Raw genomic sequence first — 10,678 nt, forward strand, 5'->3', positions numbered from 1 at the left:
GATTGAAGCTTGGGATTGGTGTTGGTGTTTTTTGCTAGAAACGTCCAAATGAAGCGGATTTCGCTGTACCACCTACCAAATCAAGGGAGATGCTATCACAACACGGCATACCCATTGCACGAAATTTATACCAAAGAAAGAGTTTTAAAAATAAAACGCAATGACGTTCCTTTTATGATGCTGTGACGAGCGGTTCACACTGACGAACGCGTCAAAATGGAGGCGTGTTGGCGTTTGCTTGTAGCTTTGTCATTCTTTTTACTAAATAAGTACGGGACGCGCAAAAGTCGTCTACTTCTCGTCCACGTGTTAGGCAACGAATGGAAAATGTTTGGATTTCGTGGAGCGTACAGATGTGTTTGGGCAAGCCTTCAAAGTCGCGATTGGCGTCAGGACGGAACACTAGTGCAGTTTTCTCTCTTCAGCTCCCGTGAAAACGGCTGCAGTTTGGACATTGGAAACATGTTATTTTCATGGACTAACAATATACTTTTTTGCGGAAGATCGAAGATGTCGAGGTACTCGACCTGGTCGAATTTCTGTGCCATTACCCACTTTTAGTGTCTCTAAATCAGCTGGACTGCCAACCTCTCATTAAGTTAAAATTGCTTGGTTCATGACCCAATTGGGGATGCCACAATATCCCGCCGTTAAAAGTCCACCGTTCGAAATCCCAGATTTCTAAATTAAAGCTTTAATATGAAGAATGGCGGAATGATAGTGTCGAATTTTTCATACACTGTCAAACCTCGCAGTATTGCATGATTTTGACGTCGGTAGAAGTCATTGTCGTCAATAAAAGCCGGGTTTTTGGCGACCATTAGGCTTAGAACAGCGGCCACATCAGAGCAGCAGAAACGGTTAGAATTTGGTTCGGTTAGGTTAGGTTGCAGAGGTTAGGTTGGTCTACGTTTGTTTTTTGACAGTTCACCACGCGGTTGGGGAGCTCCCTACAGCAAGGCACGCGCGCAACACTATACGCTATCGCCGTTTGGGGTTGTAAGCAAGTGGGATTTTAAATGGTGAACTCTTAACGGTGGCGTCCCGGGACACCCCGTCAAGGCAATGTTAACATCAACCCCCCCCCCCCAGCCCACCAACGCTTTGCCCTAAAACTCTTCTAAAGTTGTTGGACACCGTAGGACTTCAGTCCCCACTGTGAGACAACTCATTATTTCATTTCGCCGGGAATGGGGTAGAGTATCGCCGCTGGCGATGAAACTCCCCACTCATCATCATTCACGTCGGCACAGTCTCCCTGAAGTCAGCCCAGGACGCATACTACCCCACATGTCCCCCACTCCTTCCTGTTTTCCTCTTTCCATCTGTCTATGTTCGTACGCCGCTCATAGCATGAGTTGCTTCGCGGCACTAACACGGAATAAAGAAATCAAATCGCCATCATTCAATTAGAGTTGTAGTCGTAGTTGTTGCTTTGCCGTCTCTCAATTCTCAATACTCCTTTGCGTTCCCGATATCCCTAGAATATTAACAGCTCTGGCCAATCTCCTTTCCTTTTACAACAGAGAGAGGGCGCAGACAAGCTGGTTCATGATGACAAGGATGGAACCCGAGGCAGGGAAATAAACAGTACATAAATTTGTAATTTGTTGTCTGTTGTTTATTTCCCTGCCTCGGGTTGCATCTTTGTCCTTTCCTTTTGTGGATCGCGGTCAGTATTGGTGTGGAAGAAGAAGAAGACGTCAACGGATGACCGTTCACAAGAACCATTCCAAAGCTATTTTGAAATAGTGTCATGACTACGCCAAATGACCGAAGGCCGTCAAAGCCTCAAGTAGAGGCCAGGAGACCATCGCAGCCTCAAGTACAAGCTCCCAGAAGACCATCTAAGGTTCAACTAGAGGATGCTAGACAACCAAGAACGCCATCCAGCCCATGGGTCGACCCGCAACAAGCGAGACGGACATCCAATAAATTATTCACCTGTGAGCTCACTTATGTTATTTGACGAGGGCAGATATTTAATTGTACGAACATTGCCTGCGAAAAGTTTGCTAGCATTCCCCCATGCAGTTGAGGTCAAATTCCTAGAATGTAAACTGTGGCCGTAGAACCAAAGTTACAATCCATCATGCGGCGGATCAGCTTACTACAATAAATTAGTGGAATTACCGAACAACGTTTTGGTTTCTTACTGGCGCACTAGGGCTATAAATGATGTGGGTGTAGTTCCGTAGACGGGCTTATGCTTTTTCTAATTAGCCGGAGTGTTCAGAAGAGAAATAATGCACTGAAGTGAGAGAAGAGCATATAGTGAATATAAAAATACAAGTATTACAAGAATTTGTGGTCTAGAAGTTATTTGATATGCATCTGAACAACCGCATCTGATGCACTTGTAGCGCCAGAGAAACACGGGAGTGCTAAGCATAACGGATTCGAAACTTGTCATCTTGCGAAAAGTAGGGGGCTAAAACACCTCACTTTAGTGAGGTTAGGTTAAGTTAGGTTCTACAGATTGGTGGTGGGGTGTCTGTGGGGCGCCTCCCCCCCCCCCCCCCCCCAGGCACGCACTAGGAGGCGGTGCGGGCGTCGAGACTGTGCCTCGGGTTAGGTCAAAGTCCTCATCCAAGATGGCGGATTGCCTCGAAGAAACGAGCGATAAAATTTAATTTTTGTATGTTTGGTACGTTATACGACGTTGATTTTTGTTTCATTTCATCCGTAATTTTCTCATCCTTCTAGTAAAATCATCCGTTATTTGATGTCTACTTCGGATTCTTTAAAAAAAAGCCATAAGCCCGGCTACGGAACTACATCCAATGATGTAAATGGTAACATATATTGCAAAATGAGCTGTTCCCTAGAGAAGAGCATTGAATGTACGAAGTTCGCAGAACAACTTTGGCATATGGGAACGAAGGCGCCAGTGCTGGTCGAAATTATTGCTCCCAGGGGGATTGGCTAACTAATTACGGGGTGATGTAATCAATTGCGAGTATTTATAGTCCTTGACTACTTCGTCAAATGCGTTTATTCGCACTTTTTCCGTTGTCACATTCCTTAGCAGGCAATAAGTAACTTCTGCTATGGTTCCAGCGGTGGCAATCGTCAACTACATGGACGTCCATAATCTCCGGAAGCCTGAACAGCCATCGACGTTGTAAGTTCACATGTGATGCCTTACAGAGCGGATGAATTTAGTTTGTACCTTTCAGAATTTCCTCCTCACTTACGCGAAATCCCGGCTGGTATTTGAAGCGATGCTGCGTATGTCTGCTACTGCTTGTGAGCACACTCACTATCGCCGTCGCCATCTATGTAGTTACTGGTGAGTCAAAAGCGTTCAACACACCCATCGTGACACAAATGTTGTTTGTGCAGGACCTGCTGGGAAATGGTTTACGAACTCTGAGGAGACGACATCTTCTACCGAACCACTGGCCCTGGAACCAGTACACGGTAAACGTAATATTTACTTTAGGTTTTACCAGTGATGGCTATAGTAGTTGAACTACATGTAGTTCAACTACTAGTTAAACTACCTGATTGTATTTAAAAAGTAGTTATCAACTACTTGCAGAAATGTAGTGGCAACTACTAGTTAAACTACTATTTCGAGTAGTTAACTACAGTAGTTAGGTTACTACAGGCGCCAACTACTTCCGATTTTGCCGCAAGCTTTACGACACGATTGTGCTTCCGACTTTTACCTTGAGCTACTTGTTTGATGAGAACGGAGGTGCAGAGCAATTGTGCCGTGAATGTGTACGAAATCTTCACTTTTAATGCTTGTCTAGGGAAGCCTCATTTGTTGTTATTATATTTCTGTAACTTAGTTTATCATGTAGGTGCAGAAAGAATCCCGCCGCAAGCTTTGTATTTGACGATCGTAGCGGCCTGCGTAATACCTTGGTTACCGTCCCGGTGTGCACATAACCGCATAGGATGGTTACGTGATCGATCATCGTGGCCAATCGAAAATATTTTACGATCCACAGTGGCGCAACCGGCAGCCACCACAATATTTGTGCGTGGCGCATTGATCTGTGACGAAGAAGCCTGAGTGTAAAAATCTCGTACATGGTCCGTCGTATGTTGTACGTACCTTTATAGCGGAAGCTTTCACTCTATAGAAAATATTTCCGCAACAAGCTTTTTTGTCAGCGCATAATATACAAGGGACAGGCAGTGGATTTTACGCAGTATGTGAATTAAGCGACGTAGGCACAAGAGTATATGTTAAATATTATCACTTGCTTGTGATTCATATTCCAACAACACTACAAGGGATTGGTGTTGATGGACAACGTTAAGTAGTTATAGATGTAGTTAAAATACATTGCAGTAGTTAAAGTAGTTTTAACTACCCCCTCATAAGTAGTTGAACTACTAGTTAAACTACTCCATCGGAAAGTAGTTAGTAGTTAAACTACTGTAGAAGTAGTTAGTGGCCGTCACTGGGGTTTTACCGCTAGCTCTCTTTACTTACCATGCAATCCATACTGCCCACGGTGGCTCTGTTGGTGGCGTGTATCCGCCTACTGGTCCCATCATTGCGGGTCCAATCCCAGCCGAGGACACTCACAGTTTTGTGGCGGGGTGCAAGCCATATTGACACATTGGCCTCCGTGAGGGACGTTAAACGGACTGTCTGGGAGAGCCCAGCTATTTTCTGAAACTGCTTGCGTTCGATTACAGCTTAACTGTAGGTATTACATACGAAATCTCAGTTTTCAAAACATCTTCCTTCAGTAAAAACTGATTAACAACAATTTCCCTGCCCACATCCGGTTTAGGTTATTCCTCTCTCATGCTTCTCACCCAGCTTGTCCTTGTGTACGTCACCAGCCACGTGAATATGACGTTCCCAAGGGAGTACCTGCGTACAAGGCTTTTGCGCTAGAGGGTCCCGGTAACCCTCAGGGCAGCTGGATGACCCGTTTTGTGGTACGTTATGCCGATGACTCATGTACCCTTCCGACCGTACAGCAATCAACAAACTTCCTTGCCAATAAGGCAGGCCAATGCGGCTGACGAAGCTCCATGACGGATCTCTCATATGTATATGTATGCTTCAGGCAACACAAGTGGTGCGTGCGACAATTGTGTCAACGTACGCTAATCCGCATGCGAAATTATTTGATGAGGTGTAACTGTGCCGGTAGACCTAAACAGTGAGACGGATACTTTTACTACTGCGAGGTACGCGCACATGGCATTGCGCAGCGCTGTGACGTAGCCGCAGCGTGTACGAAGCAGCACATATCTCTTCCAATTGGCAACAATAATCGGGAAAATGACACTGAGAACAAAGTTGAGCATAGGATGAACGCTATCCACAACTCCAACGTGTATACCTTGCGAGTAAGCGCGTGCGGAAGACGCGAAGTTGCATAGCGCTAGACCCTGGGTACGTCACGAGAAACAAGCTTTGGATCCATGACGAAAACCCGAGACTGGGAAAAAGACTAAAAACAGACGACACAACACAAAGTCTCAAACATAGCTAACCATTAACCATTTGAAGCTGCGGATTTGATTCGAATGGCAGGGCTAGACTAAAAAGAAAATCGACTATAAATTATCCGATCTGATCTCACCCCAAATATTCGGCGTGGATGTTGTAACAATCATTAGAGTATATTATAGAATATAGTAGAATATATTCCATAAAAACATATGGAACAAGCATTAGAAGCCGTATGAAGGTGACTGCTGGACTTGTGTTCGGGACCAGGCTGTCCCTTTGAGGAATGAGAGATTTCCCCGCACACTAAAGAACCGTAAGGAGGACAAAATTAATCCACAACTTACCACTGTGACGTCGCTCATGATCGTAGTTACCTCGCGCTCGTAATTATAATATACTGATTATTATTATTTTAAACGGGTTAAATATACAAGGAAGTCCTCAGTTCTTGCGGACATTATTTAACGTCAAATGTCATACTAATAGCAAATTCCGATGGCTGAGTTCGGCTGCAATTTTTCCCCAGGAAAACTCAAAAATTGATCCATTGGCAGAACTAGGTAGGGAGTGGCTCCTATAGCTTAGAGTGTCCCTTATCCTTAGAGTGGTCTTATTACCGCGGGAGCAGAAAAATTTGCTCTCTCGAGTCAACCGCACGCGTCAGCGCCAGAGCTGACGCTTAGAATTATCCTGAGACTGCTGCAGTGAGTGTCAACAGCAGACACGTAACGCTGTGAAGAAATTACTTTCGGTGGGAGTGTCCCGAGGTCTGTAGTACTATGGGCGAATACCGAGGGATAAAGGGACGGTAGCATCCGGAAACCCATCCCCGATACACACGCTGACAATCTACCTCGCTATTTTTTTTTTTTTTTCGTGCTTAAAGTTGTTAGATATTACATAAACGAATTGTACAGATTAGCCCTGCTTCCGTGACAGCAGAATCTCCCGCAGCGTGACGTCGCTTCCTAAGCGGAGAAGTGAAAAGGTGGCGCTCAAAGGAGGAAAGACGCCGTCCAGTCGACCCGTAACTGTATGAAACGATCGCGAGATACCTTTTCTCAATGTTAGGCCCTCATTGATTCTTAGGGAATGACGTTTTCTCGTTTTTCCAGACAGAGAATTCCAACATACTATCAACATCCCTCGTCTGTTCTTGTCATGTATGCCACTGGATAAGAGTCAAACATACTGTGCCACTCTTTCGCGTGTTGCTTTCGATACCGTGGTCAGTGGTCAAGAGGTGGAATAAAATCACACTATAGCTTCGAAATCACTGGAACGGATGTGGCCGTCCTCACCCTGATCGAAACACGACGAAATCAATCAATCAATCAATCAAACAAGGGATCAATCCAAGATGAAGAGTCTTCTTTGGTAATAATTATAAATACCGGCGGCTCCCGTCCTAAACCTTAACCTTGACACACGTTGTCACGAAATGTGTATCACCCGTACTCTTAGCACATCTGCTCTATTGGGTTTGGAATCAATCTGTGCAGTGGTTGGGACTTGGGCACAGGCATTTAGTGACCAGGACACGACGGAAACACTTACTCTTATCTGTGAATTTCCCTCTAAAACAGATCGAAGTGGAGGGGACAGTAGCGGACAGTTGGATATATGTAAGTCTCAATGTGTGTGCAAAAGTTTCTAGGTGGCTAATTCGAGCTCTTGTCACAGCCCTTACAACGCAAGTGGCAAAAGGTAAGCTGATGCCATACTTGTAGGTATTTTGAGAACATTACCCAAAATACCTTAAGTACTGCTTTAATTTGTACTGTTCGTCTGTTTGTTCTTAAATCATGTTCAGAGCCACAGCTCCATACAGGGCCTGTTCATTGCGTTCGAACATTTCTGTGGAATTCAATTCCTTCCAGGGAGTTTTCTTATCATGTGAATTAGGGGTCACGCAACTGATGAGGCAGGGTATTAGGTGACTCGTATCATGCATGTAACTCGGAGTTGCCGGGTTTGCAAGTAACCAGTGCTGGCTTTGTTCCCCAATTCGCTGTTGGGAGACAAAGGCAGTTCCACTTACAATGGGTTTAGTTTTTCCACCCATCGGCAATCGGGACACAGAACAAAACCCATGTAGGCGGTAACCTTGCTTGCTTCATATGGGGCAACAGGGGTTGAAGAACAACATCTGAAGTTATTGGTTCATTGTAACCTCTGTTTGCCTAAGAAGTTCATTTTTCAAAGTAAATGGAAGAGGTGTAATCGGCGCTTATTTTTGAATCTGCAACTATTGCTACGACACAATTCTATGTTTAAATCATCAAAAGGAAAAGCTTCAACGTGCGATCCACAAGCATCTTAAGCGAATACTAAAGAATTCAAATCAACTCTGCCCTAATTTTTCCTCCACTACAGTATCTTAATTCACTCCTAGTTTCTACTCGGATTGCATACCACCGAAACTGGCATACCCTGATGTTTGACGTATCCCGTAGTTCGAAGGGGAGTTCCGGCCGGTTGTGAAGTGAACAGCACCGTTGACCACTGCCCAGCACAAGTCCTGCATACAGGCGTCTGGTACGTGTGTCCTGGAAACAACAGGCCTTGCAGGCCGGCCTGGAAAGCTGAAGGTCGATGCCTCGGTCCTCGTGGTCCCAGGTTCTCGACGCAGACGCGCTGTGAGCGCCATTGTTTCAAGGAAGAGGGTGAGGAACTTGTTTTGCCGTGATGCACACCCCTCGAAATCGTACCTTTCGTAGTGCATTTGGAAGAGGGAAACAAGGAGGTGTTTCCTCCTCCTCCTCCTCCCCTATGCAAAATCCCCATAGAAGCGACCCCCCAATATTTCTGCGGCTGCGCAGCTGATCTGCACTGTAGTATACACACTGAGAAGAAAAGCAGTAGTAGGGGAGTAACTTCCCACTCTTACTCCATTTTCACTCACCTTCTCAGTCAGGTACTCTGTCTTTCTTCCTGCATTTGCCATGTAACTCCATCACTTCAAATAGGTATTCCCGCTTGTCTGTCTGCAATAGGTTCCCTCTTGTCGACCAAAATTAACCAAGTGATATGTGACATCACCCTCATTTTCGTACGGTGAGCTTCGAGTTTTAAACTTGTGTACTACAGTGCAGCCGTCTATATATTGCACCATTTTTGTTATGTATTCCATGATTTTGTATTAACTCTCAGTTCGTGAAGTTCTCACCCTTTCGTGAGGACCCTCTGACACACTAATTACGTCGATTACTTATCCCGGACTTTACCGCGTTTGAGGCCGCTTCCCAATGAAGGTTGCTGAGGGAAGCTCGGATGTCTTTTCTGGAAAGTTCTTCCGTGAGACTACCCAAATTGGTAATGCATCGCACCCTCTTGTACACCACCGTAACACTTTCCTTCTTATTTCACTACGACGATTTTCATTATGTATCGATTTGCTTATCAGTGGATACACAGATATTCCAAAGTCAGAAATTTGATAGAGGATTCCAAAGCATCTGCAGAGGTACTGGCAGGAACTTGTTCTATGGTGTTGGCATGATACCTGTTACTGGTGTCATAGTCACTCCTGGGAACTGGAGTAAAGTGGAACTCCAACTTGGATGGTGTAAGTTGTACTCCATAAGGATGTGTTCTAAGGAACAAATTACTCATACCTAAAAGAGCTGTGGCGGCACCATTTTTTTCTTAGAGTGTAGGAGCTACACGGTTTACGCATTCCCGGCAACAGGTTCCCTTCAGTACTCTTTTAGTTGACGTCTGTTACGCAATAGCTAATCTAGATGTCTAACCGCATGCATGAGTTTAATGCGCCCTGGTTAATAGTTAGCCTTTGTTCCAACATGCTAGTAAAAGAGCTACAATTTGAAAAATATCGTTTCGAATACATATTGGACTCCTGTCATCAGATCCATGCCAAACTGGACCTGAAAGTTGTCCCTGCACTGATGACTACCGCGACTTCAACTATGTCCACACGAAGGACAAGGGATGCATCCCCTTGGAGAAAGGACGGTGCTTGGCTAAGAATATCCCAGGCCACAAATCAAAGGCCGACTGTCTTAAGCTTTGCCAAGGTACGACGGCAGGTATCGCTGAGCATCACCAATCGCTGTAAGGTTAGAGTTACATAGCAAAGTTACAATATTACGCCGTCGGTCAATTGAGCTGATGACGTTTGTTTGTGGATTGCTTGGTTATGGGAACATCCATTACCTTGTTTAGGAGAGACGATGCGCGGCGCTATGTGCGACCTGGAAGAAGTAAATACTGACCGATGTACGTGGCGAAACAAGATTTACAGCTTCTACTACGACGTCCAGAAAAAATCCTGCTTGCCCTGGAACGACGACATTTGCCAGCCTAATGTTTTTTCAAGTATCGAACTCTGCATGCAGATATGCAAATAGCTCCTCTATCGCTGCTTTATGCACCATAACGAACGTGTGTAGTGACCAATGTGCTTCTGAGATTACATTACCTTAGATATGTGTAATAGCGCACTTGACAAAATGTTTTCTCTGAACGGTTAATTGCCTCCGTCAATGCGTGTTTTATAACCTAAAAAATGCGAGTGCTTTTGCTTTTCGCGGAGGATACACCCACACAAGTCTGCGATAGAGAGGCTGAAAAATGTTAGTCTCGTTGCGCTCAGCATTTTTAGCCAATTACTTTTACCTTCAACACTCACCTTTTCGTGCATTTACCGTTCTAAGAAGACAACGTTATTTACAGTGGGGAAAAAAGCCCCAGCTTTTTGGCAGCACGTCGAGTGTGAGTTTAAAGGGACTCTGACCAGGAACTGTGGGAGCTCTTTCGTACTTGTAGTCGATAAAGCACCCAACAAGGACTCTCCATGCGAAAATTCATGCATTAAAATCCCACGGTTTCTCTAAACTCGAATTTTAAACATTCAACTTCATCCGTGTGCAGCACGCCTAGCGTCAAACCGAGAAAACATACGTTTATATAGAATATCCACCCCGGCTCACCATCAAGATGACGTCAACACGGGGGCCACTCACAACACCCACAATTGGCTCAAACGCGTCACGTGGTCACGCGATACCTGTCAATTTCCTTCATGAAATGGCATTTCTACGTTAATATGTTTTTGTTACAGAGCCTCAAAAAGAAAAATATACCCTGCATTTATCACCTGCAACAGTTTCTACGATTTTCTTTTCAATCTGTACACTGCGTTCCATATACGCTTCCGTATCCGGTCAGCTGTAATGGATGCCGTATGCCGAGCTTGCGAACTGCGAACTTGTGTGACTCCCG

At 44.9% G+C, this 10,678-nt stretch overlaps 1 protein-coding gene across 3 annotated transcripts; it reads left to right on the forward strand.

Annotated features, from left to right (window-relative positions):
* The first annotated feature begins 1,611 nt into the window (after positions 1-1,611).
* On the forward strand, positions 1,612-9,937 carry LOC135401273 (uncharacterized). 3 transcript variants are annotated; one of them, XM_064633564.1, is made up of 9 exons: positions 1,612-1,946; positions 3,061-3,124; positions 3,180-3,292; positions 3,346-3,423; positions 7,021-7,059; positions 7,118-7,141; positions 7,891-8,100; positions 9,304-9,471; positions 9,620-9,937. In XM_064633564.1, exons 1-9 carry the CDS (start codon positions 1,757-1,759, stop codon positions 9,802-9,804), a joined length of 1,071 nt encoding a protein of 356 aa, XP_064489634.1. In that variant the 5' UTR covers positions 1,612-1,756; the 3' UTR covers positions 9,805-9,937. The 3 variants fall into 3 exon arrangements, with proteins under 3 accessions (XP_064489634.1, XP_064489642.1, XP_064489651.1); XM_064633572.1 differs by having other exon boundaries at positions 3,061-3,121; XM_064633581.1 differs by having other exon boundaries at positions 1,880-1,946; positions 3,029-3,124.
* Positions 9,938-10,678: the final 741 nt, after the last annotated feature.

Source organism: Ornithodoros turicata, chromosome 1 (assembly GCF_037126465.1).
Source record: "Ornithodoros turicata isolate Travis chromosome 1, ASM3712646v1, whole genome shotgun sequence".
NCBI lineage: Eukaryota > Metazoa > Arthropoda > Arachnida > Ixodida > Argasidae > Ornithodoros > Ornithodoros turicata.

Bases quoted from the DNA above. Each gene is read 5' to 3' on its own strand.
- LOC135401273 (XM_064633564.1), top strand. From the start codon at position 1,757: ATGACTACGCCAAATGACCGAAGGCCGTCAAAGCCTCAAGTAGAGGCC. The intron at 8,101-9,303 runs GTGAGGAACTTG...TCCTGTCATCAG, and splicing joins CCATTGTTTCAAGGAAGAGG to ATCCATGCCAAACTGGACCT. The intron at 9,472-9,619 runs GTACGACGGCAG...TACCTTGTTTAG, and splicing joins CTGTCTTAAGCTTTGCCAAG to GAGAGACGATGCGCGGCGCT.